The following is a 25,735-nucleotide window of genomic DNA, read 5'->3' on the forward strand; positions in this document are numbered from 1 at the left end:
TTCGGCTGGATACTTTTGCCAGCCGCTTGGAGAATCCAAAGGCGTGGTTGGGCCCAACGGCGGCGAGAGACCAAGCGGACTGAAGTCACAACTGGGGAACCTGGACACGGACGACAACTGACGGGACACAAAGAAGGCGCCGCGTTACTGCGTACACTGACAGCAGGTGAACGAGTCGGTCTGGGCGGCTAAACGGGCGACAGTAAAGACCGAGTGTCTTAAAATCATTATAGACGGTCTGCGGCGCATGAAGAGAGACATTGTCGGACTAAAGGTGGTGAAATAACTCTCGGGTTACGCATGGATCAGAACACAGGCGAACGGACGCAGCCTGGATATCCATGAGGCGTTCCCCTGATCCACCCGAATTCAACTGGAGATTATTCCTGTTCTCTGCGCAAGGTCAGTGATTTTTCGGTGACAGTTCCAAACGGGAAAGAGTCCTGCCGTGGACATGTTCAAATCAGATACGAACGCCCAACTAGGCCCCTTTGGAAGTTTAGCCCCAACCGTCCAGTGAAAAGGCGCAGCCATCAGCTGCAGTGTCTCTTCCCCTGCATTTTCTTGGTGTTCAGCCATGTGCCGGCAGTCAGCACGTTCCCGCACGTACTAAGGCAAGCCTTGTTCGTTTTGTGTGTGTGTCATCTATGCTCGGGAAGCAAAGGTGAGGCGAAAGCGGTTTTAGATACCGGCTGACAAACGGGATCTTGAAGTTCTCAAAGAGTGGTTAACCTAAGATGGCCTTTTCTGGTCTAGACCAGGCACAGCTCTCAAGGCCCAACTCGAGGCGGCACAAGTTGCGATGTACTCAAGCGGAAACATCGTATATGCGGCAGATCGTGTCCGGTACTTGGGCAAAAGACGGGATGATGCAAGGGCTCGCACGCTTGTGGTTGCCCGGGTGAGTCGGCTCGGGGACTTGCGTGATCATTGCGACTGTGATGCCATGTTGAGATGAGATGAAGTGACCGGGAAAGGGAAACGAGAACATCCGGTAGCCTTGCTCATATCCACACCTTTCCAGAGTTTGAGTGAGCATGTCGGTGGTGGCGGTGGTGGCAGCATTGCCGGAGATCTGGGTATTACCCGAGAGTCGAGAATATGATTGCTCGGCCTCAAGTCTGTCGTACCGACGAGTGGAAATGAGAGGTTTCTGAGTAGATATTGAAGAAAAGGTAAACAAGAGCAGTGGCAACGACAACGTTTACACAAACACCCAGGAGATGCCTGCGTTTGTGTGATTGCCTCCTCACCAAACGGCGACGAGTAAGAAGGGAAGCCCTTGAGAGAAGAAGAGACAAAAGATGGGTTTTGGCAGTAATATGGGTTAGATATAGATGGTGGAGGGGCACAGTTCTGTCTTGGACATCTCGGTTGGGATACACGGTGGTTCGACGTTGAAACATGGCGCTGACCACAACTCCGTTTTGGGAAGAGAATAGAAGACAGCGAAGATGTGGTGGTGATTGGGTTGACTCAGGTCACGGTGGTTCTGACTTGAAAGTTTTGCAGGAGAGACAGCTGCAGTGAGTTCATGGAGATGCAGCTTCTTGCGGGGAAGACTCGCTCGATGTTGTTGATGCTGCTTGTGCCACATTGTGGCTGTAACTCATTGTGGCTTTATTTTGGAGTCTTCAATCCGAGCTGGAGTTCGCTTGTTGGATGCGCTGCCTGCCAGGAGTTTCCAGCTTGCCCCCGGCATCAAGGTACCCATTTGGGGTCCATCAATTGTTCGGAGCTCCAGGTTCCAGAACGAACTTGTCATTCGACCCGATTGAGCTCTCGAATGTTTGGTTTGGGTCAGGTTCCGATTTCGTGGCTTTGCAACTCTATTCAGAATATCCTTCCTTCGTTCCCTTCCATATCCAATACAGCTTCTTTTTCTCCTACATGTTTGATACATTGCAATCAGTGCGAAAGTTGTGAAACGTAAACAAACCCTCGTCCTCTCTCCTAGTGGACACACAAGGATCCCCAGGAGTCTTCTGGGCGTTTCAAGCAGCGTGACGTCGCTTCAACCTTCCACCAGCTCCGATTTCATCTCCCGACTTTCTCAACTTCGAACCTCCAAATCTCCGGTCCCGAAATCTGAACAAGTCTGAAAACTCGAGGTCTCAGTGCTTCACAACTCAGCAAGAAGAAAGGAACTTTCCGTTGGTCTTGGGAGCTTCAGCGCAGGGATGACGACGCCTGTCGAACCCGCCACCCGCAAGAGGGTCCTGAAAGTCATATTCTTTTCTTTGTTGCTTGACTTGGTACGTACTATCTGGCACCACCCATGGGATCGCGAAAGCTCAAGAACTAGGAAGACTAACTATAATGACAAACAGATATCATTTACTTTTATTCTTCCATTATTCCCAAAGCTCCTCGAATTCTACCGCAACGTCGAAGCTCCCCTCGACCCTTCGGCCCCACCATCCAAGACCCTTCTCTCCAGTGTCTTGGGCTACCTTAACACTTACAAGGCTTCCTTTGCGCGACCAATTGACTCGCGATATGATATTGTCCTGCTCGGCGGCGCCTTGGGGAGTCTCTTTTCGTACGTGACAGTCTATAGCAACAGTTCTCCTATCCCTACACCTTTGCTAACACACCCTACCTCTCCTTCAGTCTCCTCCAAGCCATCGCCTCACCCATAATCGGCCACTTCTCCGATCGCTATGGCCGCCGTACCGCTCTGCTCCTCAGTATGACGGGCAACATCCTCTCGGTGCTCCTCTGGGTCATGGCCACCGACTTCCGCACCTTCCTCGCCTCGCGCATCGTCGGCGGCCTCTCCGAGGGGAACGTACAGCTCGCCACGGCCATCGCAACCGACATCTCGGACCCTTCCAAGCGCGGCTCGACCATGGCCCTCATCGGCGCCTGCTTCTCCATCGCCTTCACTTTCGGTCCTGCACTGGGCGCCTGGCTGAGCTCGTTCAGCACCGTGGCAGCCAACCCGTTCGCGACGGCCGCCGGTGTCTCTCTGACTTTGATCGTCGTCGAGACGCTATACCTCTACTTCTGTCTGCCCGAGACACTGCCAGCTCTGACCCAGAAGACTGAAAGTACCGGCGCTCAGGTCAATGGTACAGAAGCCGAAAAGAAGAAACCAGCAACCACCCCAGCCGCCAACCCCACCGCAGTCCAGCGCACAAACTCCCACTTCCTCCTCAACCTCACCCACTTCTCCTTCCTCCTCTTCTTCTCCGGCATGGAATTCTCCCTCCCCTTCATGACCTACGACCTCTTCGGCTACGACTCCGCCAAGAACGGTCGTCTCCTCGGTTTCGTGGGACTAATCGCATCCCTCCTCCAAGGCGGCGTCACGCGTCGCCTGCCCCCTCTCCTTTCTGTGAGGATCGGCGTCGTCGCTTGTCTCCTAGCTTTCATCATGCTCGGCCGGATCACCTCTGTCCTTGGCCTCTACGGAGCGGCGGCCTTGCTCGCTACCACCTCGGCGACGGTTGTCACGGGTTTGAACGCCTTGAGCAGCTTTGAGTCACACGAGGGCGAGCGCGGGGGCAAGTTGGGCATGTTGAGGAGCTGGGGACAGCTTGGGAGGGGACTGGGGCCGGTGTTGTTTACGAGTGTTTATTGGTGGGCGGGGAGGGAGGTTGCGTATGGGATTGGCGCTTTGGGCATGTCGTGGGTGGCCTTGTTGGTTTTGTATACGCTTAAGACGCCGCCGGGGTCGGAGAGGGTGAAGACGGCCAAGGTGGCGGGTAGTGAGAAAAAGGAGTTGTAATATGGTGAGCATTGCGTTTTCGGCGTGTTTTGTATATGAGGGGCAAAAGCTGCCTGCACATACTTGTGGAATTAACTGCTCGATTGGGATACATAAGTTTGGGTGTATTGAAGGATAGAATATCACTATGTTTGTATAATTTTGAGCAATTGTCTATGAAGCATCGATTCTCGTTCATCCCTAACACTCTGGTATTTGGACTTACATGACAGGCTCTGCTATCTTGGTACGAACCTTCATTTTCGTCGGCCAGCTTTGGTACTTGTTGAGGTGCAATAATCACAGCATGATGGACCACCCGTGAGTGTTGACAGAAGAACTCGTTCGACGATCCGACATAGAGAAGGACACATCCGTTCCGTTTCATCCGCGACCATTCTAGTAGTAGGAGACCAAAAGGATACCTACCGATCTGGTGGTTTCCAGTACCTACAATTTAATGCTAGTTTGTTTATTAGCTTGGTACTCCTGGTATACTGGACGAAATCCATCCCGAATTGTCCCAAACCTCATAAAGATAAAATGAATGGCTAGGTACGGATCGGAAAGGCATCAATAAGATTCAATATGGCATATCAAATTTTCAAAGGAGCATATGCAAAGTAATATTACGCTTTGGTTATGGAACGAAACGAATTAATTAAATATAAAAAGGCCTAGGGAAGTTGACCCGAAGTTTCGAGTTAACAATCAAACCAGTACTGGACTATACGTATTTCAAATCATCCAGTAACCGATGAGCGTTTTGCAAATCTTTGGCGCAGCTCCTCGCATTCACGCTGACTTCGTGAAGTCTCTCGCGTCCAGCACTCATGGCAACAAGGGAACTGAAAGAAGAGAGCGGCGAAGGAGGCGATTTTTGAGGGCGAGGTAGTTTGGGTAGGTTGAGAAGGAGAGAAAGGGAATGGTACATAGGTAATATCGCAGATGATGTAGAGAATATAGGAAAGGTTCATGTTAGCTTCGTTGAAGGAAGAGTCAACGGCGTCGGGCCACTCTGACTTCTTGATGTTGGACTCCGGGGTAACTACCGAGTGTATTAGCCCGGCTATAGTAAAGAAGCTGGGTCTATAGCTAAAGAAGTTTGAGAAGTTATAGATAGTATCGTTGGTAAATAATTCCTAGGATTCGGTTAATTCTTATGTGATTGTAGAGGTCGTGATTGGAGGTATTAGGTATGGCCGCGGTTTTCGCTGTCGTCTACCTACGGAGACGGTTCGTCATGCGATATGGTGTTGTCTCAGAGCTGGATGTTGAGAGTTAATAACGTGCAGAATTGGAAGACGAAGACTTTGTCTATTACGGGTAGAAGGGGCGTCAATGTTTCCGTTCCTTTTAATAGTATATCCATCCTCTCCATCAACATCATTATCAGGATCCTACAAAACACAACACAACAACACAACACCCATCAAAACATTATCAATAACCCAAACAATCAACCACGCACGCACGCACGTACGTACGCACGGTACACTACACAGTAAGTAAAACGAATACAGTAGTATACAGGGAAGCAAAGAAGGACGAACGAAATAGAAAAGAAAACTACCCAAGGTAGTAAAAGCAAAAAGTATAAGCGAAAAAGTAAAAGGGAAAGGAAAAAGTGTAGACTCACGCCCCCGGCAGGATTCGAACCTACAATCCTCAGATTAGAAGTCTGACGAGTTACCATTTCTCTACGAGGGCTTTTTTATGAGTTGTTGTTGGAAGGGGTGCTTGATTGATGGGGTTATAAGGCGCTGGTTTTCTCTGTGGGTCGTGGGTGGGAGGCAGGCAGGCAGGCAGGGCAGGTTGGGATGAAAGATGTGGAAGCAGCTTGGCGGGTTGGATGATGGAAGGTGCGGTTGTGAATGGCTTGTGAGTGAAAGTTTGCTTCCAGGGTGCAAGGTGGGTGGGTGACTGCCGGTTGCCGATGGTGGTGGGTGACGACGCAGATACCTTACTTAGTCAAGGTCCATGGCATGAAGTGGAAGAGGTTGAGTGAAGTGGTTCTTTTGTTCTGATTATACTTGGTTATATTTATACGTTCAAGGTGTGCTATAACTACCGTGTCATATGTCTCATTCGAGTTCCTTCATAGTACAACTTCTCTAGCAGTAGCAGTAGCTGTTTCTGCCATGGTGTGCGCACTCTCTGTTTCCTTTTTGCCTTCATATCTTTCGTTCGGTGTGTTGTTCGTTACTCTCCGAACTCAAACCAGCAGCTCCTTGACCCTTTTTTCAAAAGTACTCAATCCCCTTTCTAGGACCACAACCCTTTATGTCCTTGAAAGTAGACTAGTACATCTCCTTACTTCCTTTCACAGTTGGGGAATGCCCCAAAGTTTAGTCAACCCTGATGATAACCTTCCACCCCAACGCCCCCGCCTCACGAATCGCACAAGCCAAACATCCTCTCCGTCTCCGACTAATCAGGGCATTCCAGCCCTTCTCCGCGCAAAACGCTCTGACGAGGATCTCCATATCAGAGCCGAACTGGCGTCTCCTCGTCTCCGAGTGCATCTTCTTTGATGCACTCTCCATGTTGCCCCCTCCCGTTGCTCCCCCTTCCTTGACTCCCTCAATCGTAGTCGGACTAGCGCACTCGGTTGCCGCGGCGGTGATGGGAGAGACGGGGGAGTGGTTATTATCATTGATATCTTTACTATTACTGTTGTTGGTGCTGCTCCTGCTAGGCGTGGGGAATGAATAGCTCCCGTGTCTGCTAGCAACCGGGGATAAGGGTATTTCGTGTTCCTGCGGCAACGACTGGAAGCCCGTGATGCAGTCGATCACCAGGAACTTGGCTGCGCTCTTGGCGGAAGTAGGTGTGAGGCTGGGTCGGTGAGCGGCCGATGAGTAGTCATCTAGTAACGCGTCGAGGGAGAAGTCTTGCTTCGCCATTAAGTCCGACAGGTGCAGAGCGGTGTATGTATAGGATTTATGTAGTGGGTGGCCTGTAGTTGTGTCAGCGACGACGAAGAGACGGGAACGAAAAGGAATCGACATACCGACGACGCTTACGGCCTTACCGGCGGCGCCACGTCCGGATAGGTCCACTTGCTGAATGGTAGGGCTGGATGGTGACCTGAGAATCTTGACATGTGAAGAGGGGACGCAAGGGTGAGCAGTCACAAAGTTGACATCCTTTGTCAACGAAAAGGTATGTTGCTTGGTCTGATAGGTGTCCAGGTCTGTCACAGTGAAAGAGACCTCAGCAGGGTATGTGTGGATCTGCGCCGGGCGACTGAGCTCCGAAAAGGGGGTTGCCGCATTGTCTTCAGCTGGAGTGGTATGGGCCGAATCAACTGGTGCCCATAGTTTCAGAGCATCCAGTTCGATCAGGAGAGTGGGCGGTGTCTTGTCTCGATACACGTTCTCGAATGGGATGATAAAGTCGGCTGGGAGGACTGACGAGGGGTCTGCATCTCCCAAGACGTTCGAGTCTCTCTCAACTGCGAGCTTTGCCCAAATGCGAGCCTTCTTATTGATCCCAAGGGCATCCTCTGCGAGGGTTGTCAGTTTACGGTCAATAGCCAATCAAGAAAGTCACCACTCACCTGCAGGTTCCTCAACTTCGACATTGACCCAGCCATCACCAAGTCCCTGAGGAGTAATATCGCTGGAAACCCAACCCATGCACTCAGCAGAGCCCTTACCGGCCGCAAGAACACGGCCGACGATGCAAGACGTGCTCCAGAAGCTCTTGCCCGAATACACAAAACCGCCGCAGAGGTTGGCCATAGTTCCAAGCCTTGCCATAGCCTCCGGGTCGTTTTCCAACAGCGTAGCCATCAAAAAGTGGCAAATCCCATCACCAGGTAGCATCAGACCAGACACATAGCTCTTTGACAGCCAACCTGCCGAGTGCAATGCTGCCGATATCATCCTGCGCCTCGAAGGCTCCCGCTTTGGGGCTGCCGGTCTGTGCAGATCATGTCCAGTAAAGTAGGAGGAGTGATGGCTCTCTGCTCTGCTCAAGGGACTGGCAAGCGGCGTGTTGAGCTGAGTTCCTTCAGTGACTGACCGGCAGTTCTCAGAAATCTTGGAAGCATAGACGTCAATGTCGGGCCAGCGCAACCTGGTCGCAAAGTGCTTCAGACCATAGACCTGGCGCTCGACATGCCGTCCTCTAATGGCATATACTGGGCCATGATGGTCCTTGTGGTGGTGACTGCCATGGTCGCGGGCAATGGACATACGCTTCGTCAGAGTTGCCAACCAGCCCACTGGTTTTTCCTGCTCTGGACTAGGCGGGTCTGTCTTGATTATTTCAATGTTTTCCAACCATGCCCGGGCCAGGTGCAACGACCATTTGACGGTTGTGTTGGCGTCTTTCTCGAACTTGAGAATCTCAGCAGGGTTAATGCTCTCGATGCCAAGTTCGTCGCCCTCCGTAATGGCGTCGAGCCGTACGAGAAGCTCGCAAGCGAGTAGGATCTGGAGGAGAAGCCAATATCTCTCCTCGGTAACGTCGCTCACCGGATCACCGGTCTTGAAGGATGCGCCGTCATCGACTTGGTCCTCGTCAGGGGTGCCCCAGAGCAACTGTCCAAGTCGGATTCTCCACTCGACAAGTGAGAAGTCGATCCAGATGTTGGGAGCAGCGAGGACCTTGACCAAAGCAGCGATTTGCACCGAGAGGCTATAGGGATCTCTATGGTCGAGCACCTTGGTCGGAGGGTGAAGGATCTGGAGGAACAACTCATTGTATAGTTCGCTCGAGAGCCGACGCTCGCGCGGGTGCTGCTCACTGTACCGCTTGCCGTTCTTGATCAGCTGTTCGAAAATCAAGGTTTCGTCCATGTGACGGAGGCCATCCTTGGAGGTAAGCATTCTTTGCCGTGCTTCAACGATGGCGTGGGGTCTGGACGCAAGACTCTCGAAACCCCATTGATCCTCCTTCAGGGCATCGGCGACATTGAGTTCCAGAGCAGCTTGGAAACCCATGCTTCCCTTCTCAAGCCCGCCTATGCTCAGCATGCTCGGTCGCTCACGACAACGGGGATAGAAATGGGCACAGCGCTTCTTCTCCGAGGCCCGTTGCGCCGTGGACCTATCCGGCTGGATATCACGGGTGATATGCGGCCATGCTGAGACGCAGGTCCAAGCGCGATCTTCGATCTGGGTGTGGTCGGTCAAGTCCCGAATTCCGAGCTCCTCGTCCCAAGGGAAAGCGACTGACGGATGCGGAGCGCCAGTATAGTGGCCTTCGGCTCGGTCGAAGTACTGAGGAGCTCCCGAGAAGAGCTTCTCGATCTCGGAGTCGGATAGGGTAGCCATGATGCGGGCCAGTCTTAATACCGGTCTTGTTGGACGGTCCCGCCTCAATTCACTGGGAGGCGGCGATGGGAGCGGTTTGTTAACATTTATAGGCGAGCGTGGTGATAATGGCGTGTGCGCCGATGGTGACTTTGGCGTGTAGATCTCTAAAATTGGTGATGGAACTGTTGAGGTTGTTGGTGATCGGAGTGTTAGTGGAGGAGGAGTCTAAGGTGATAGTACAGGAGTGGTCAGCCAAGTCGTTGTTTGCATAGGAGGTAGTTCAGAGCATCACAATGTCTTTCAACATGAAGCAAGGAAAGACAGCAGCAGGACGGAAATGGTCGTCTCTGGGAGGAGGTTGGGCATGAAACGAGAAACAAGATCCCCTTTTGTTTGATGCATCGTGTAAGTGTTCCCGTCGTACGATTGGCCCCCTGTAAATGCAGATGTATAGTGCCACAATGAGAGTGGTGCAGAGGGACGTTACAGAGGATCACGCGGGCAGTCTCGACCGGCCCGGACCACTCAAGTTCCCGTCTTGGAGTTGGTGCGGCTTCGCTGTAAATCTTCTCTGCATGGGCCTCTTTTTGGAGAAAGCTGGGGAAACCTGGGGAGGGGAGATGACGACACTTGCATCACTGGACAGACTGCATCACTGACAGGTCTGGTGGTCGACAAGCAACGGCGGACGACAGAGGATGGAATAGTCACCTACTTGGATGCAGCACCACTGAAAGAGAAAAAGAGGTTTGAATAAGAATCTGAACTTGACTGAATGATAATGAGGGCAAGTGTTTTACTTACAGCTTCTCGAATGGTTCCCATGCCTTGTCTTTCCCCTCTCTGTTCCCCTCCTCGTCCTTCTCCTCCTTCCCGGTATTGAGAGATCGGGATTGGAGGCTGTGATGCAGCTCTTCCCCGCGGAACTTTGGGACTTTCCTGGTGAGGGGTCGATGTGCCTGAGGAAGGAGACGAGGTATTGTTGGAGGAGGGTGGCAGCTTCCCGCATAGTCGACTGCGGATGTCCTGCAGAAAGAGCTCTCGTCTCGACCCGCGCCTCTCCTTCTTCTTCTCATTCGTTGTCGTCTGGATATCCCGTCCATTGTCATTTCCGTCAATCGAAGTCCGTCGTGAACTCTCGTTGCTGTTGAAAGTGGAAGTGCTGGTGTTGTTGTTTGTTTTGTCGCTGTTGTTGAATGTCAACCCCAAGCCAAGCCCCCCAAATCGGCCGCCGCCTCCATGTCCCCCTCCCCCCCTTCCTCCCCCCAACCCCAATCCTTCAGCAACAGCATTCCCTGTTCCCCCCAAGACATCTTCGGTAACGGTGACAACGGTGGCGTCTGCCGGCTTGGCGAATTCCGAGTTCCGCCTCCGGGGCGTCCTCCTCAACATCGAAAAATACGGCATCTTTGCGGGAACTGGCGCGCTGGCGGAATGATATGCGCCGCCTCGATCTGCGGCCGCGGCGCTCTCATTGAACGAGGGAAAATGTGTTGATGAGGTCCACGGCAGTTGTGTGTGCTCCAGCGAGTTTGTGGTGTCCACCGAGAGCGATACGGCGATAAACACTTGCCGGAGCCGGATTTGCTGTGTGAAGCTCCGCGGCGGGGCCAAACACCTCGACGACGGCTTCAGAGAACTCAGGGCCTCAACACTATTCGCTCGAATGCTTGGTGGATTTCGCTGATCAGTTGAAGCATGCAGAGACAGCACAGGAAAAAAAAACAGAACTGTGATGGGAACCTAAAGGGTAAAAAGGGGAAAAAGATGGACTAGGCCGTCGATGATCCGTTGGTCCTAGTGAGTTGGTCTAACGGACTAATATTGTGAGGACCGCGGCTCCGGCACAAGCTTCATGGTTGTCTCAAGGTACGTCCGTTATATCATCGGCGACGGCAGTCATCAGTCTTTCCCGGTTCCCGTCAGAGCTCTAATTCATTCTGGGGATGGAGGGATGGATGCCCTGGGGGACCGGACTGACAACCCCCAACCAAGCCAATGATACAAGAGAAATAATAGGGACTGCTAATTACCATCGTGAACACTTACCTAACAAGGACTGGCCATGATAAGAAGAAGCTACCAGTCTGCTAACCACCCTGGAAGCCTCGCAACTTTGCTCTCACCTACCTATATGCTTGGGTGAAAGGACCAAGAGACCAAGAGCAGCGGCCCGAAAGCAGTCCATCTACACCCCACAGCCAGTCACAGGCCAAAAGCCATAGGGATGTGCCCGACTGGCTTGTTTCGAATCCATGGAGTTCGCAGCCTGTAATCTTGCTCCTGGAAGAAATCACCGTGGTACAGGTGAACCTCTTTCATCTGAAATTGCCCTCATTGATTTCGGCCATGGTTGGACTTGGGATTTGGGATTACGCCCGCTTGGATCTGCCCGTTCGGAGGGGCGCAGTGACAATGTGGGCATGGGTCATGGGGGGACCGGCCCTAAAACAGTGGGCGGACCGACGGGAAGTTCCCCTAGGTACATACACTCCACGCTGGGGTGTTGAAGCTTCAAAGAGCTCCCTACCGGTTTTGGCTGCGGTCATTCAATGTCGGTCCCATATCGGTCAAGTAAAACCCCCAAAAAGGACGAGGAAGAAGAAGATTCTATGGTCGTCTATTCCGCCAAGGTATGTCACCGTCGGAGATCCCAAGCGAGATCCAGGGGCTTTTGTCCAGCAATAACAAGTCCCTTTTACAATACTTGGCAGGGGACTGCCTACGCGCACCTCATCTCTAACGGTGTTGTGCAAATGCAGTCATAGCAATAAAACATGGACGCCGCAGTCTCGCAGGCTGACAAGGACCTCCTTTTTCAAAGCTTACGAGGATCATTCTGAAACACAGGTGCCCACTACAATCCAGCCCTGGTAAGTTTGTTAGCGTGGTACTTAGAGCAAGCACTTTACTCTTACAAGTTAAAGTAGTCAGGTAGAATCTGACGGCGGCACGGGCGGGTCACCATCGCGAGTGGTGTTCAAGGTGGTAGAAGTGGGGCAAAGAAGTAGTCGTTGTGCGTGAGCTCGAAGTGTTGCTCTCCACCTTTGGAGAGAAATGGCCATCAAAGCCAATCAATTCCCCTGTTTTTGTTCCCTGCTAACTTCCGCACTAACAGCGGAAACCTTCCAGCATTGTTTTGTACACATAGATGCTTGCTGGACTAACCATCCCATCCCTTTAATGGTGCAAATGTATTATTTTTAGCGTAGTATGGGTTGTGACCAGTCGGATGGCCTCCCTCTCCCTACCTCTACATCTGTGACCATGTAGATACTTTGATTTTACCAGCTTTTGTAGTACTTTTTATTATTGTACTAGATGTGGAGTGCTGAGAGGTGGGGAAGCTAAAGAATTAACTAATATATTTAAGCTAAGATGAAGCTATTCCTAAATCTAGTTAATATAGGTAGGTATTCTAGTAGTAGTTAAGCTTGCAGATTGTAATGTTGTATGTAAGATACCTTAAGTACGTTAAGGTGCGCTTTTTACCTTGCTTTTTTAAATAGGAGGGGGAGCTGTTAGTTTTGAAGGCGGTTGTATTTTTATATTGTATTGAGGAGTATATTATATAGGTATCTCTTTTTGCTAGTCGTCCTTTAATATATTATTTTGCTGGTAATTCTTTAATATTGAATATTAGGAATTTATTTGGTAAAGTGCGGTAGAGGGTAGCTATTTTATTGTAAAATGCCTAAATTTTGTTAATTAATTAGTTTCGAAAGTTTGTATATACAGTTTAGTTCTTCTATTTGAAAAGAAGCCCGAACGGTTTCTCCTTTTAATTAATTAAGAGGTTAATTGTAATAACTTTTATATAGAAATAATATATTGTTAATATGGTATTTAACAAGGAATTAAATGTAGGTAATATATTAAGGTAGAAGTTAATAAATATAATTATAAATAAATTGCGACGGTGACGATGGCTATACGTATTGTACGCGTATAATTAATTATTAATATCGGCCCTATTTATATAGTAATTATATATTTAAATAATTAGTAGTATTTAGATTTGTTTATTACCTTCATTGTTAAAGTAATTCTTTATGGTGCCCTTATGCGTCGGGCGGCGACGGTAAATGTAAGTATGAAATTCCTTTCTTATATACTATATAAATAAGAAGTTTATTATTTAGCGATCATTTACATATAAGAAGATTGTTTTGTTGTCCTAGTTTAGGTTTAGTTGTATTTTTTTGCTTTTTTGGGGGTTAGGAACTGGGATATCTGATATGGTTCGATATAGCGCCCTAAAAGGTACCTTTTCTATTTTATTATTATCTTTTCGAAATTTTGTAAATTAGGGTATTGTACGGTTCGAGCGTATTGTGCTGGTAATTATAATATTTTTAATACGAAGGTAGCGAGCAAAAAGGATGGTAGTAAAAAGGCTGTTAGCAAAGATATAATAAATTAATTAATATAGTAGGAGGGGTAAATTAATTACGAATTTAGCGATTATTCTTTGAATTGGCGCGAGATTACTTTAATTTTAAACACGTTAGTTAATAATTAATTAAGGTTTGAAAGAGGATATATATAAGGTTTCGAATTGATAATACTAATTATATTATTATATTACCTCTAATCGAAGAAATAACCGCTGGATGTAGCGACTTAATATTTAATACCATGTAGTATCAGTTTATTAGGGATATAAACTGTTACTTTATTTTTACCAGTATATTTTACTATCTTTTCATTGACGGTAATATATTATAGCGGGGTTTATATTTTGAAGTAAACTTTTTGAATGTGTTTGTTGAAGTTGTGTACTTCATTTTATATGTTGAGATTGTTTTAAATTAGATCCTATACGTAAAATTGTTTTAAAAGTATTTCGAACCGAAAGAAAAGTATTTAGCTACGGATTGGGTAATTCGGGCGCCCCTCTTTTTTTTACTAATACGATAGGAAGTTTACTTCTATATAGAGATTAATATATAGTAAGATAGCGAATATAATATATAGTTCCGCGGCGTAAATTTGTTATTAATAATTCTTACAGGTATAAGGGTTAGTTTCTCCTAGTAATAAAATCTTTCGAAGGTTAGTCTATATTGTTTATTATTATATTATATGAAGGGGCAAATATTTTTTTAAATTTTAATAATATAGTAATAGGGGTATAAGTAATTTAGTATATAAATGTACCGCTATTGCCGCGGATTATTTTAAAGGGAAACTATTTAAAGTCGATAAAATTATATTAGAGGTCTTTAAATTCGTATAGGATATTAATATTAATATTATCAGGTATATTATTAGAAAGCTTATTTATTAGTTAATAGATATATTAATAGTTTTAATAATTAGGTAGAGGAAGCCTCGTAACGTCTTAGCCTGTGACCTTAGGGAGACTTTTATTATAGTCCTCGCCATCGAAGTTATTTTTAAAGTCGTGTATAAAATTACCCTTATTATTATTAGTATTTAACTTTGGCTTACTAGGGTAGAGAAAAACTATTTAATTAGGTAAGCAGTCTACGAGGTTAATATTTATTAATCCCTTCTCTAGTGGGGTGGAGTTATTCTTCTTATACTTAAAAGGGTTGCTAATAGTATAATTCAAAGTTAATGAAAGATCTATTTTAATAATAATAATATTAAGGAAAAAGTTAGTAATATTTATGTTTAATGGCTTAAAGATGGTATACTTTGGTAAGTCTATCTTAATGCCCTAATAGACGATGTAGAATCGTTGATTTTATTAGTAAAAAGGATACTTTTGTTATCGTCGATCTTTTGTATAGATAAGACCGCTAGCAGCGCTTGGCATTTGCCAGCAAGTCACCAAGTACTGCCGGTAGCTGTGGGGGCCGCTAAAAATGATACATTTGCACTGTTAAAGGGATAGGTACATTACGTGGACGTCCTTTTTTCAATTCATCTCGGCCGGGTTTGCCGCGCTTGTGATGGACGACTCTGACAATTATATCTTGTGGTGTGTTGCGCGTCTCGATTGGAAAGCATCACCGAGGATCAACAGAACGACAGGATTGCGGGCAATGAATGGGTATTAAGCCGTGTTCGGCGTCTAAATTGTTGCGCTAATAAATGATCAAACTGCGCCTTGCCGCGGCCAGTCGTGTGTGCAACTCAACTAACTTTATCAGCCGCCTTTGAAGAACAATGTAATCTCGTCGGAGGGGGGGAGAAGGGTATCAAATCATGTCAAACCATTCAGTCAGTCCCAGGTCATTCAGAACCCGAACGCCATTCATCTGCCCTTCCAATCGTCAATCATCCATCCATCCAGCCAGCTCCCTTCTTCTTGCGCTTCCCTCATTACCCCCCAACGCAGCACACACCCAATGATAACAGTCCTTCCCTGCTGCCATACGAAACAGAAGATCTGCCAAACAGAGCCTTATGCCCTATGCCATTCATGCGACCACCCATGTCGAAACAACCCGCGCACGCGATCCCGTTCGCAAAAAGACGGATGGGAGCCGTAACATCTGCCTTATGTGTGTCCCATGTCTTGTCTTTCTCGATCGGGAAATCGTCGCCCGGCCGTGCCGTGTGCGTGCGCGACGTGCGTCATGAGAGGTCCTTCGGTTCGCATCAAGGTTCGAAGTATCAGATTAATGAAGTCAAACCAATCCATCCTGCCATCCCAATCAATTCCATTCTTGGCGTGCGTGGCCCACCTCCACCACCACCAACTCTATCATCACCACATCCGAAGGACGACGTCAAGCCTCACTCTTGCGCTGCGCGCCCTTTTCAACAGCACTCGATATGTAACTATAACTCATGCCGGAGGGGTATCGTGAAAGACGACAAGCAGGTATTTCGCATCTGGTACGATTACCAGTTCCTGCTTTTTCGTCCGTAATCGTAGGAGTTTGAGTTCGTCCTGTTGCCGTGCAGTGCAGTGCATTGTCGTCAGTTTAAGCTTTTTCGCAGACCTGAACCACTACTCTCGGCATATTTTCATCTAGAGTCAAGAACCTTGGTTGGGGGTGGTGGGTAAGGGAAGGGAAAGGGAAGGGGGAAAGAAGAAAACCTGCGAGAACTCACCTCCCCATCCAGCTCCTGCACAAACTCGCCCGCATTCGACACAAAACTCCACACCATTGCCGCGAGCTCTACCACGTTCTGATCATAGGCGCTCACTGCTGCACTGCTGCCGCCGCTGTTTGCACTCCCTGTGCCCGTGCTGCCTGCCGCACCTGCCCCAGCCCCAGGTACCTCCCCATCCGTGCCCGTACCCGTAGACGCCGTTGCCGGTGCAGCAACTGCCTCCTCTCCCGTCGTAGTCACCGCCGTACCGGGAGCTGCCGCCGTATCGGTAGTAGTCGTGTCAGTAACGGTGCCAGGAGCGAATGAAGGTGACAATGGGCCTTGCTGGTCCGTGATCGGTTGCTGTTCGGACTGCTCTGGTTGCTGTGGTTGGGGCTTGGCCTTGCGAATAGAGGAGATTTGACCGCTGGTTTTGAGGATGGCGCCGGATGCGCGGTCGAGGACGATGGCACCCTTTACACCGGGCTTCTTGGAGAGCCGGCCTAAGGTCTCTTCGAGGTGGGCGGAGGCGGAGGGTGACTGGGGGGGATGTTAGTGGTGTGTGCTTGAGAAGGGTGAGGGGAGGTGGGGGGACTACTGACTGTTGGGTCTGACATTGTGAGGTGATGTGTGAATTTGAGGATTAGGTGTTTGATTGAGGGATTTGGTTTGCGCAAGTTCAAAAAAGGTTGTTGTTATTGCAGGAGAATGTGAAAGAGGTTCAATGAGCTATCGATGAGCTGTGAGAGAGAGCTCCCTTGCTCGTTCGGTGAGCTCCAGAAGCAACGAACGAACGAACAGCAACAGCGCCTGGCCACTTGCTGTCCAGCAAGGTACCCATGCCAGTACCCCTGGCCGGCAGCTGTCAAAGGTCTTGGCAGTCCAGGGATTTTGCCGCGTTACACCGCTAAAATTTCCAAACTCACCTCGTTCGTTCACTCTGCGCTTCACCAGAGATACACTTACAAAGGGCCAAGGTGAGTACTGCCATATCAATTACTGATAAGAAGAGACTGCGTCTGACTGTTGTTTAGACTATTACCTATCAAACACCGCCAAGATGGGTTCCAGCAACAAGAAAAAGAAGGAGAAGAAGAAGGACTTTAACGTATGTCAATTTTCATTCATCCACTGCATTGTTTGGGGACCACTGCTGCTGCTGGCGCAGCCCCTGGCTTTATCAGATGTGATGCCTCCCTTATCGGACACGTTCACTAACAACATATGAACCACAACAGAAAGCCAAGTTGAAGGTCGGCAAGGCCAAAGCCAAAGCAGCCAACTTTACCGACACGAGCTTCAAGTCCAAATGTTCGTCCCCCACTCACTCATGCCATCCCTCTTCGAAGCCACACTCACTAACATTCAACCTCCCAGCCATCGTCGTAAACCAACACACCCTCGCTGCCCTCGACGGCGTCGACCTCGTCGGCCTCTTCAAGCAACACCTCAACCAAGCCATCAACTCCAAATCCGACAAGCTGCGCCAAGAAGCCCTGGTCCAACTAACCAAGGACCTCTCCTCCAAGCCCATCTTCAACCCGGTCGGCGTGCCCAACCTACTCACCAAACTTTTGCCCTTAATCACCGACTCGGTCGCCAACGTGCGCACCAACTTCCTCAAGCTCCTGCGCGCCCTCCCGCCCTCCGACGTCGCCCCGCACGTCGAGAAGATCCTCATGTACATCCGCGGCGGCATGACCCATCTCTCGACCGAGATCCGCTCCGACACGCTTTCTGTGCTCGACTGGCTCATCGACGTCTGCCCGGATGAGACCGTCTCCTGCCCTGGCGGCTGGCTCAAGACGTTGAACTCGTTCTCGTCCATGTTGGGCTGGAACCCCTCTGTAGCCTCCACCCTCTCGGTCAAGGGCTGGACGTCAGCCACCAAAACCTCGCTGAACAAGGTCTCCAAGAAGAACGGCGAGGCCCAGGCTAAGCAGATCACCATCCTCGCCAAGTTCTTGGAAGCCGGGTTCAGGCCGGAGACGCCGCTGCCGTATGACGAGCAGCGGTATTGGGATAGTATTTATCGCATGCCGACGACGCCGAATCCGTTTGCTTATTTGAATCTGTGGGGCGCGCAGAGGGATCAGGATGGGGAGATGTACCCGGATCGGATCTCGAGGCAGCAGGTGTTTGAAAGGAAGTGGAGGGCGGCGATCAAGACGGGCGTGATGGGCGCGAAGCAGGAGGGGGGTGTGATTGGTAGGGCCGCGTCGGTGTTGGATAAGGTTTTGAGGACGACAGAGGAGGGTGCGAAGAAGGTGGTGGAGGAGCAGGAGAAGGTTGAGGAGGTTGAAGAGGTGGAGGCTTAAGTGTGGTGGTATGCGTATGGCAGACATATGTGGGTGTGTGTGACTATGTGGTTCACGGCGGTCGTCTTCGTTTCGGCTAATGATCTGGGAAAGGATAGGGTCCATTGTGGTTTCATTATAGGTTCTCTCGGTTTATAGGTTTCATGATTCCCTCTTGTTGTTCTTTGTTTGCTCAGCATTTCCGCCTTATCTTGCGTTTGTTGACTCGCGCCCATGGTCCCAGGAATGCCTCTGAAGTGGCTCCCGTTTCTCTAAACAGTTCATTTTTGGTACAGTGTGTGTCCATTTGACCATCAGATAAAAGCGTCAACTCGCACTTCCGTACTAGTTCTAGTTCTAGTGTTCTAGTGTCTTGCAAGCTTGCCTCTTGTTCTCTTCCAATATCTTCCTAGGTATTCTAGAGCTGTAATATAGCGTCTTCCAATGCCTGTTCATGTGCCAACGAATGCCTTTCCTGGTTCAAAGAATGCCTTTCCTGGATCAACAAATGCCTGTTTTCCCCTCGGTCACTAGGGAATATTGCAAGAGGGGTATATGATCCGACTGTGAAATCTAGACGAGAAGTATTCGTCCTGTGCGGCATGTTCGTCCGTTCGCCCATTTGTATTGTCCAACTTCGTTCTTCCTGTTCCCCTTATTCTTTGGGCTGTTCGTTCACGCGACCGCTTTTCGGGCCGCCATCAAGTTCTGTTGCGGTTGGTTATCTTCAATGCCCTGCTTGTTGAGCATGTTGTTAGCTGGCGTCGCAGGTTTTGACGGCGTTCTTGGTGTCTTCTTTGCTTGTGGATATTCCTTCTCCCAAGTCTCGCTGGCTGGTCCCCTTCTCGTTCGAATGACTCAACATGCTTGAGTGCAAGTTGTTGCTATGAGACTGTTTTTCAGGATCCGAATTTGTCTGGGCTATTATAGTATTTCGAGGCTTCGTTTGCTGCGCCGTCGTTGTCTGTTGCGATGCTTTTGTTCCTTTGGCTCACTGTCCAGGGAAGAGTCTCCTAGGCTGGTCGCTGTTCGTACAAAACCGGGTCGCGTTATCGTGGTTAGAGCGGCAGAGATATCAAGTCATGGCGGGGAGAAAAGGGCGGGTGGGACACTCTGATACTATGAACTAAGCTACATGTTAATCCCAAAAAGGCTTCCACACTTCGGATCAGTAGACCTTTGTTACGAGATCCATGACTAGTTGAAGGGCTAGTTCCTGTCTCCGTTGGTATAGTATCGTGAAGTGTTTGACTGCCTAACCGGCCTAGATCTGTGCTTTGATCCGGGTGTCCCGACCTCTTGTAGATAGGCCCGCTTGGCAGCTGTTGAAAGATGGTCCGAACGCGAACGAATCCTCCCGCCACGGCGAGCTTGTAATCAGATCAAGTGGAAGTGTGGCTGACAATACCAGGTACCTGGAGGAGGCAGTTCGATAAGTAGTACTGCAGTTGGTAGCAGACGCCCTGGAGTTCCGACACCCAAAAGGAGAAAGAAAGGAGAGTGTGTAAAGGAGGAAGTCCAGATCAGTCCTCTAGTTGCCCTTTAGGCTATCCAAGGTCTCAACCCATATGGCAATATCCGAATTAACAAGAAGACGCAAACTCCGCAAAGAGTTTATCACTGACCCGAAGAGCCGATACGTTTGATACCTGCGTATCCAAGAGCTCCCGTCACTTTGACCCGACCACGCCACGCACAGCCCCATCCCATCATCCCGTCGGGCCCCTTATCGTGACCAAAAGATCCTTTTAACTCGTCATGTCGGCGGCGGGCAGCTGCTACCCGTCAACTTTCTGCCGGTCACGCTTTGTTTCCGTCCCCAACAGCTCGTACACCGCCTGCGAGGCAGGAAGTCCTCCCGGTCATACCTTCCCTCTTCATACCTCCCTCTTCATAGCCTGCCTCTGCCCCGCCACCCTTTCCGCAGGCGCTCCTTCCTCGCTTTGGAATTTGGTTGCCTTGTTGACGCAACACGTGCTCCTCTCTGGCACACAAAGCTTGGGTGGCTTGTACGTTCTCTGATATTTAAATCAAAATATTTCAACCCCTCCCCTCTCTCTCTTCTTCCTCTCTCTCCTCACCCACGACACCCACCCGCAGGACTCGTCAACACGTCGACGTGCTGCACTTCGTATCTTGCTCCCGCTGCGAATAGCTTCCGTCATCTCGCAACAAGTAAGTCTCTTTCGTTGTTTCTATCTCGCCGTCTCCCCTCCTCGTCGACATCATTCTCACCGTAGACGCGCCGCACCTCCACGGTCGCGTCACCCCGCCGTCTCTCACTTCCACTTGAGCCCATGGAACCACTTGATTCCATTCAAGACTTCAGGTCACCATCGCTCAACGTCCAGCTGATCATCAAGCTAACCCATCCATCTCTTCCAGCCACTCTCGCGTCATGGCTGACAACGCTTGGGGTGCTACCCCCGCTGCCACCGAGGCCGAGGCCGGTGCCTGGGGCACTTCGGATCTTCAGTCGGCACTCGCTGAGACCAACGGCCACGCTGATCATCACTCAACCAACACTGAGAACGGCGCCCCTGCCCCCGTTGTGCAGGTCGTCCCTCCCAAGCTTGAGGGTTGGGTCGAGGCGACTCCGTACCAGTACGACGAATTTGCCAATCGTGAGACAGAGTGGGATGGCCAGGCCCGCATCTATGAGTGGGATGGCGAAGAGGGCGACATTGGCCCCGAGTTCCCGGAGTTGGAGGTCCAGCTCTTTGGTCCCGTCGAGGAACGCGGCCGCAGGGGTATCGACTTCTCCGCCATTGCTGAGCTCCAGCTTGTCCAAGAGGGACCTACTCGTGTCGAGCCTATCGACTCTTTCAGGGCTGCTGGCCTGCACCCAGCCATGCTCCGCAACGTCGAGCTTGCGGGCTACGATGTGCCAACCCCCATCCAGCGCTACTGTGTCCCCGCGATCAGCCAGGGACACGATGTCATTGCCATCGCACAGACTGGTGAGTTAATCTTCAGGTGCCCCTCCTGTTGACCATCCTTGACGCTGACAAATCTTTAGGTTCTGGTAAGACAGCGGCTTATCTTATTCCCATCATCAACAAGCTGATGGGCAAGGCGAAGAAGTTGGCGGCCCCTCGTCCCAACCCCGCCACCTATCAGCCCGGAATCGACCCGCCCTGCAGAGCTGAGCCTCTCGTCGTTGTTGTCTGCCCCAGCCGTGAGCTGGCGGTTCAGATCTTCAATGAGGCCAGAAAGTTTTGCTATCGTTCTATGCTGCGCCCTTGCGTCCTTTACGGCGGCGGCCCGATGAGGGAGCAGATGGAGCAGATTGCGAAGGGCTGCGACATCCTCGTCGCATCTCCCGGTCGTCTGATCGACTTCATGGATCGCCCGGAGATCCTGTCGTTGCGCCGTGTCCGCTACATGGTGATTGATGAGGCAGACGAGATGCTTGATGCCGATTGGAAGGATGATCTCGACCAGATTCTCTCTGGTGGTGGTAAGTTAACCCAGCACATCATCTTCCCGCTTTCCCAAACACATGATGAGCTCAGGCTAATGCTTTCTCCTCCACAGACCAGGAAGAGGGCAACATCAAGTATATGCTGTTTTCAGCTACTTTCCCCAAGGCCGCTCGTGACCTTGCCAAGACTCATCTTGCCGACAACCATGTGCGCCTCCGCGTTGGACGTGCCGGAAGCACCCATAGCAACATCAAGCAGGACATCGTCTGGGTCGAGCCCTATCTGAAAAAGCAAGCTTGCCTCGATCTCCTCAACACGGTGCCTCCCGGCCGCACCATCATTTTCGTCAACAGCAAACGCGCTGCTGATGAGCTCGATGACTTCCTGTTCAACAAGGGAGTTCCTTGTGTCAGTATGCACGGCGAGAGAACCCAGAGGGAGCGTGAGGCTGCCATGCGCGCCTTCCGTGCCGGAAGATCGCCCGTGCTGATCACTACCGCCGTCACTGCTCGCGGTATCGATGTGCGTAACGTTTTGCACGTCATCAACTTCGACCTCCCCTCCGCCATGTATGGTGGTATTGAGGAGTATACTCATCGCATCGGTCGCACTGGTCGTATCGGCCACAGAGGTCTTGCCACCTCTTTCTATACCGAGCGTGACGAGGATCTCGCTTCTGTTCTAACCCGGACTCTCCTCGAGACCGGTCAGGAGATCCCGGACTTTCTCCAGCCATACATCCCCGAGGACACAGAGCATCTTCACTTCGAGGCCGATTCGGACTTTGAGGAGGAGGTTGCCGGCGGCGATGATGTTGGCGGTGATGACGCTGGCGATGGCTGGGGCGCTGGTGGTGACGCCGGTGGTGACGCCGATGATGCTGGCGACGGCTGGGGCGCTGGCGGTGATGCCGGCAATACCTCTGTGCCTGCTACCAATGACTAGTAATCGCAGCACAGGACACAGCACAATCTGACGGAGGCGCTTGAGGTTTGTTTCCGGGTTGAGCCACCACAAGTTTATGGTGACTTGTGGTTTGTCAGGTATTTCTCCGACCAGCAGCAGGTTAACGGGTCTTTTGCAACGGCATCTAGGTGTAAAATGGAGGCTGTATTGGAAGGGTACCGTTGGACCATAATGATATCGTGCAAGGTCATCGGATATAAGGGTGAGGTATTGGATCTCCATTGGTATCATGATGCTTGGAGTTCTTGGAGGTAGTCCATAATAGGTGATAGTTAAGACCTTGACGATCTAGTCTTTGTGCCTGCAGTTGACCGTGATGAGTGTGATGCCCTGAAGTGATTCGGCATAGTTGTGACGCCTTGATAATGTGAGCGTAGTCATATGAAGTTTTGTGCTGCGAGTCCTGAATTGAGTCCTGGGTTGGCAAATTAACGGACAACCAAGATGCAGTGGATACAGTTGTCAAGCCGCCTAAATGTATTCATTCATGAACAATGTCATGAAGGTTAGTGAATCTGGATAGCTACCCACCTCCAAGTCTCCTCTGCAAGATAGCTAACGTCGCCACCACCTCATTCCCTTTACTTCAGCAAGCAGTTCCTCCAATCCGCAACCACCCAAACAACCTCAACATGCACCACTGGCCTCATCATTCCTTAAGTGATTACGGTTTTAATCTTCCTCTTCCCTCCGCTGCACCCAATGCCTCAAAACATATTGCGCGCGCAGCCACAGCTTCCACCCAGGCCTCTGCGAGTCCATCGTTCGCGCCTGCCGCTCCACACTGATCTCTTCCAGCTTCTCGGTCATGAGGAACGCGGGCCAGTGATTCGGGCCAAAGACGCGCAGGATGGAGAAAAGCCGAAGGGCGATGAGGGACATTTGTTCCCGTTGCTGTTCCTCTTCTAGATCATCGCGGGCGTCGGGGGGAAGGTTGGCGTGGGGGATGTAAGGGCGGGAGGTGGGGAGGGTGGAATGATGGGGGGTATATGGGGGGGAGGAGGTAGAGGAGGTAGAGGAGGTAGAGGAGGGGGAGGGGTGGTCGGGGTGGGACATTAGGCGTTCGTAGCCGAGTTTTGTGAGCTGGTTGTTTTGTTGTGTTAGTAGTTGTGGTGAGGATGGGAGTGCAGGGAATGGATGTTGAGGGGTGGAAGGTTAGGGACAGAGGTTTAGGGGGGTTTAGGATTAGGGGAGAGAAGGATTAAGGGGAGAGAAGGATTAAGGGGAGAGAAGGTTGGGGAGAGAAGGATTAGGCGAAAGATTAAGGGGAAAGGTTGAGGGCGAAGGTTAAGGGGGAGAAGGTTTAAGGGGAAAGGTTAAAGGGACAGGTTACAGGGAAAGGTGAAGAGGAGGGAAGCTTAAGGGGAGAGAAGGTTTGGGGAGGGGAAGGTTCAGGGGAAGGGTTGAGGAGAAGGGTTAAGGGGATATGTTTAGGCGCGAAAAGGCTTTAAGGGGGCTACTCACTTCCCAGGTTTGCTCGCTTGATAACGTCGCGCCGCCTCTCACCAACCAATACAGCAATTTAACTGAATTCCAACTCGCAACCGGGTTCGCCAACAAATGATTAGAGATCTTAGTCGCCGGGTGAATATCCCAATACCCCGTGCGCAAGGCATGGTTTTCCCTGCTATAGCGAATTGCCTGGGGGTCGGATTTGTACAGAATGGTGGTGAACCAGGACCAATCGGCTTCGAAGCAGGTTTCCACGTCCAGTTTGGTATTAGACTGAGAAGATGAAGAGGCACCGGAGTCGTCGAAGAAGTCACCGTCGAAGTGCAGGCGGTGGTGAGGGTGATGAGGATAGCTGTCTCGGACATCATCCATGTCGTAGTCTTGGATTTCACTAGGGCCAGGACCTGATATGAGGTCACGGTCAAGTTCCATGCGCGTGGGACCGAGCATGAGCCAGTTCTCGGTGTGGATGAAGGGGCGGGAGGCAGAGCCGTGACGCCGGATCCAGACTTGTTGGGCGTGGAGGATGAGGGAGAGAGTGAACCATTTGGAGGAGAGGATGGCGGTCTGTGAGGGTGTTAGTTCATGGTGCTTGTGGCAGGAGTATATTCTGGAAGTGAAGAGATCGATAAGGTGAAGTGAGTGACGAGCGTGTGTAAACAAGGTTCAAACAGCACTCTTTACATCAACCAAGTTTCGACATTTCCACGAGGTCACTAACCTGAAAGTCTGGATTACCAGGCATTCTCTCACCATCCTTCTCATAGCCTCTATACGACTGGATATCCTTCCTGGGGCATCCAAACCACATATCCCACGTAGGGGAGAAGGCATCGACAATCAACTGCAAAAGGAAAGTCCTGGCCGAAAGCATGTAGCCAATGCGAAGACTACTCCTGGGAAAGTTGAGGTTCTCGGACATGGAGAAGATACGCTCAAGGATTTCAGGCGGCAGCTGCTCAATGGGAGCGGCCGGCTTTCTCGTCTTGACGCGCCGTCGTCGCCTGACACCATTTTGGTCGACTTGACTCGGAATGACTCCAGTTTCCTCGTCGTACTCGTCCTGGTCACCATCCAGGTGCTTGCGCTTGAAGCGCTCGGGATTTGGAGGTTGCCAGGGTTGTTTGCGGCCGCGGCGGCCTCTGATTTTGATGGGTGTCAGCTTCATTGTTTACCGTTCTGCAGGAGTGCAGGAGAACGGCAACAGTGTTGGAATGGGACTACGAAGTGGTAGGCATGTCGTGATGTGCCAGTTGTGAAGTGGTTGAACCGTTGTGTAAGTCGTCAAACCCACATTGAGCAAGTGCAGTGGGTTCTGAAGAGAGGGTGAGGAGAAGTGCAAGGTTGTTCAACCGCTATGGAAATTTTGGTAACAGCAACAGTGAATGTTGTTCAAGGGAGAAACCTGGAAACTTCTCACCCAGCCAACCAAGGCAAGTCCTGAGGAGGATGCATTGCTCGCACCCTTCAATTGTGAGGTCACGTAGAAATGTCAAAGTGCCCACTGGTCAACACCAAAGCATGTCATTCCGTTGAAGTTGTCCAGGCGTTAGATGCATTAACAATTTTCTTATCAACTGAAGCACCATGATTGATAGAAAA

The 25,735-nt window shown here is 50.4% G+C and overlaps 7 protein-coding genes and 1 non-coding gene across 8 annotated transcripts; 3 read left to right on the top strand and 5 right to left on the bottom strand.

Annotated features, from left to right (window-relative positions):
• Nucleotides 1-1,776: 1,776 nt before the first annotated feature.
• Nucleotides 1,777-3,909, top strand: B0H65DRAFT_503207 (major facilitator superfamily domain-containing protein). The gene is made up of 2 exons (XM_062827869.1): nucleotides 1,777-2,542; nucleotides 2,614-3,909. Exons 1-2 carry the CDS (start codon nucleotides 2,181-2,183, stop codon nucleotides 3,731-3,733), a joined length of 1,482 nt encoding a protein of 493 aa, XP_062677042.1. The 5' UTR covers nucleotides 1,777-2,180; the 3' UTR covers nucleotides 3,734-3,909.
• Nucleotides 3,910-5,350: 1,441 nt separating this feature from the next.
• B0H65DRAFT_t465 lies at nucleotides 5,351-5,422 on the bottom strand. The gene has a single exon. It is a non-coding gene; the product is annotated as a tRNA-Arg (tRNA).
• Nucleotides 5,423-5,938: 516 nt separating this feature from the next.
• B0H65DRAFT_335747 (uncharacterized protein) lies at nucleotides 5,939-9,208 on the bottom strand. The gene is made up of 3 exons (XM_062823566.1): nucleotides 7,275-9,208; nucleotides 6,726-7,220; nucleotides 5,939-6,671 (listed from the first exon to the last, which is right to left on the bottom strand). Exons 1-3 carry the CDS (start codon nucleotides 8,995-8,997, stop codon nucleotides 6,061-6,063), a joined length of 2,829 nt encoding a protein of 942 aa, XP_062677043.1. The 5' UTR covers nucleotides 8,998-9,208; the 3' UTR covers nucleotides 5,939-6,060.
• On the bottom strand, nucleotides 9,093-10,857 carry B0H65DRAFT_335759 (uncharacterized protein). Its single transcript, XM_062823567.1, has 2 exons — nucleotides 9,695-10,857; nucleotides 9,093-9,204 (listed from the first exon to the last, which is right to left on the bottom strand). The coding sequence occupies exons 1-2, from the start codon at nucleotides 10,384-10,386 to the stop codon at nucleotides 9,189-9,191; spliced, it is 708 nt and encodes a 235-aa protein (XP_062677044.1). The 5' UTR covers nucleotides 10,387-10,857; the 3' UTR covers nucleotides 9,093-9,188.
• A 4,885-nt stretch (nucleotides 10,858-15,742) lies between these two features.
• B0H65DRAFT_553216 (uncharacterized protein) lies at nucleotides 15,743-16,610 on the bottom strand (the record flags this gene model as incomplete). The annotated part of the gene is made up of 3 exons (XM_062829946.1): nucleotides 15,743-15,847; nucleotides 16,012-16,533; nucleotides 16,596-16,610. The coding sequence occupies 3 exons, from the start codon at nucleotides 16,608-16,610 to the stop codon at nucleotides 15,743-15,745; spliced, it is 642 nt and encodes a 213-aa protein (XP_062677045.1).
• A 289-nt stretch (nucleotides 16,611-16,899) lies between these two features.
• On the top strand, nucleotides 16,900-18,677 carry B0H65DRAFT_480227 (Rix1 complex component). Its single transcript, XM_062827566.1, has 4 exons — nucleotides 16,900-16,970; nucleotides 17,028-17,101; nucleotides 17,232-17,304; nucleotides 17,371-18,677. The coding sequence occupies exons 2-4, from the start codon at nucleotides 17,054-17,056 to the stop codon at nucleotides 18,309-18,311; spliced, it is 1,062 nt and encodes a 353-aa protein (XP_062677046.1). The 5' UTR covers nucleotides 16,900-16,970; nucleotides 17,028-17,053; the 3' UTR covers nucleotides 18,312-18,677.
• Nucleotides 18,678-20,363: 1,686 nt separating this feature from the next.
• B0H65DRAFT_335857 (P-loop containing nucleoside triphosphate hydrolase protein) lies at nucleotides 20,364-23,007 on the top strand. The gene is made up of 4 exons (XM_062823569.1): nucleotides 20,364-20,465; nucleotides 20,676-21,250; nucleotides 21,310-21,750; nucleotides 21,828-23,007. Exons 2-4 carry the CDS (start codon nucleotides 20,689-20,691, stop codon nucleotides 22,658-22,660), a joined length of 1,836 nt encoding a protein of 611 aa, XP_062677047.1. The 5' UTR covers nucleotides 20,364-20,465; nucleotides 20,676-20,688; the 3' UTR covers nucleotides 22,661-23,007.
• A 346-nt stretch (nucleotides 23,008-23,353) lies between these two features.
• Nucleotides 23,354-25,301, bottom strand: B0H65DRAFT_512546 (uncharacterized protein; the record flags this gene model as incomplete). Its single annotated transcript, XM_062828580.1, has 3 exons — nucleotides 23,354-23,764; nucleotides 24,146-24,700; nucleotides 24,855-25,301. 3 exons carry the CDS (start codon nucleotides 25,299-25,301, stop codon nucleotides 23,354-23,356), a joined length of 1,413 nt encoding a protein of 470 aa, XP_062677048.1.
• Nucleotides 25,302-25,735: the final 434 nt, after the last annotated feature.

This window comes from Neurospora tetraspora, assembly GCF_033439725.1.
Source record: "Neurospora tetraspora strain CBS 560.94 chromosome Unknown B0H65scaffold_9, whole genome shotgun sequence".
Classification (NCBI taxonomy): Eukaryota; Fungi; Ascomycota; class Sordariomycetes; order Sordariales; family Sordariaceae; genus Neurospora; species Neurospora tetraspora.

Bases quoted from the DNA above. Each gene is read 5' to 3' on its own strand.
- B0H65DRAFT_503207 (XM_062827869.1), top strand. From the start codon at position 2,181: ATGACGACGCCTGTCGAACCCGCCACCCGCAAGAGGGTCCTGAAAGTC. The intron at 2,543-2,613 runs GTACGTGACAGT...CCTCTCCTTCAG, and splicing joins GCCTTGGGGAGTCTCTTTTC to TCTCCTCCAAGCCATCGCCT.
- B0H65DRAFT_335747 (XM_062823566.1), bottom strand. From the start codon at position 8,997: ATGGCTACCCTATCCGACTCCGAGATCGAGAAGCTCTTCTCGGGAGCT. The intron at 7,221-7,274 runs GTGAGTGGTGAC...CAACCCTCGCAG, and splicing joins CGAAGTTGAGGAACCTGCAG to AGGATGCCCTTGGGATCAAT. The intron at 6,672-6,725 runs GTATGTCGATTC...ACACAACTACAG, and splicing joins TAAGGCCGTAAGCGTCGTCG to GCCACCCACTACATAAATCC.
- B0H65DRAFT_335759 (XM_062823567.1), bottom strand. From the start codon at position 10,386: ATGCCGTATTTTTCGATGTTGAGGAGGACGCCCCGGAGGCGGAACTCG.
- B0H65DRAFT_480227 (XM_062827566.1), top strand. From the start codon at position 17,054: ATGGGTTCCAGCAACAAGAAAAAGAAGGAGAAGAAGAAGGACTTTAAC. The intron at 17,102-17,231 runs GTATGTCAATTT...GAACCACAACAG, and splicing joins AGAAGAAGAAGGACTTTAAC to AAAGCCAAGTTGAAGGTCGG. The intron at 17,305-17,370 runs GTTCGTCCCCCA...TCAACCTCCCAG, and splicing joins CACGAGCTTCAAGTCCAAAT to CCATCGTCGTAAACCAACAC.
- B0H65DRAFT_335857 (XM_062823569.1), top strand. From the start codon at position 20,689: ATGGCTGACAACGCTTGGGGTGCTACCCCCGCTGCCACCGAGGCCGAG. The intron at 21,251-21,309 runs GTGAGTTAATCT...ACAAATCTTTAG, and splicing joins CATTGCCATCGCACAGACTG to GTTCTGGTAAGACAGCGGCT. The intron at 21,751-21,827 runs GTAAGTTAACCC...TCTCCTCCACAG, and splicing joins CCAGATTCTCTCTGGTGGTG to ACCAGGAAGAGGGCAACATC.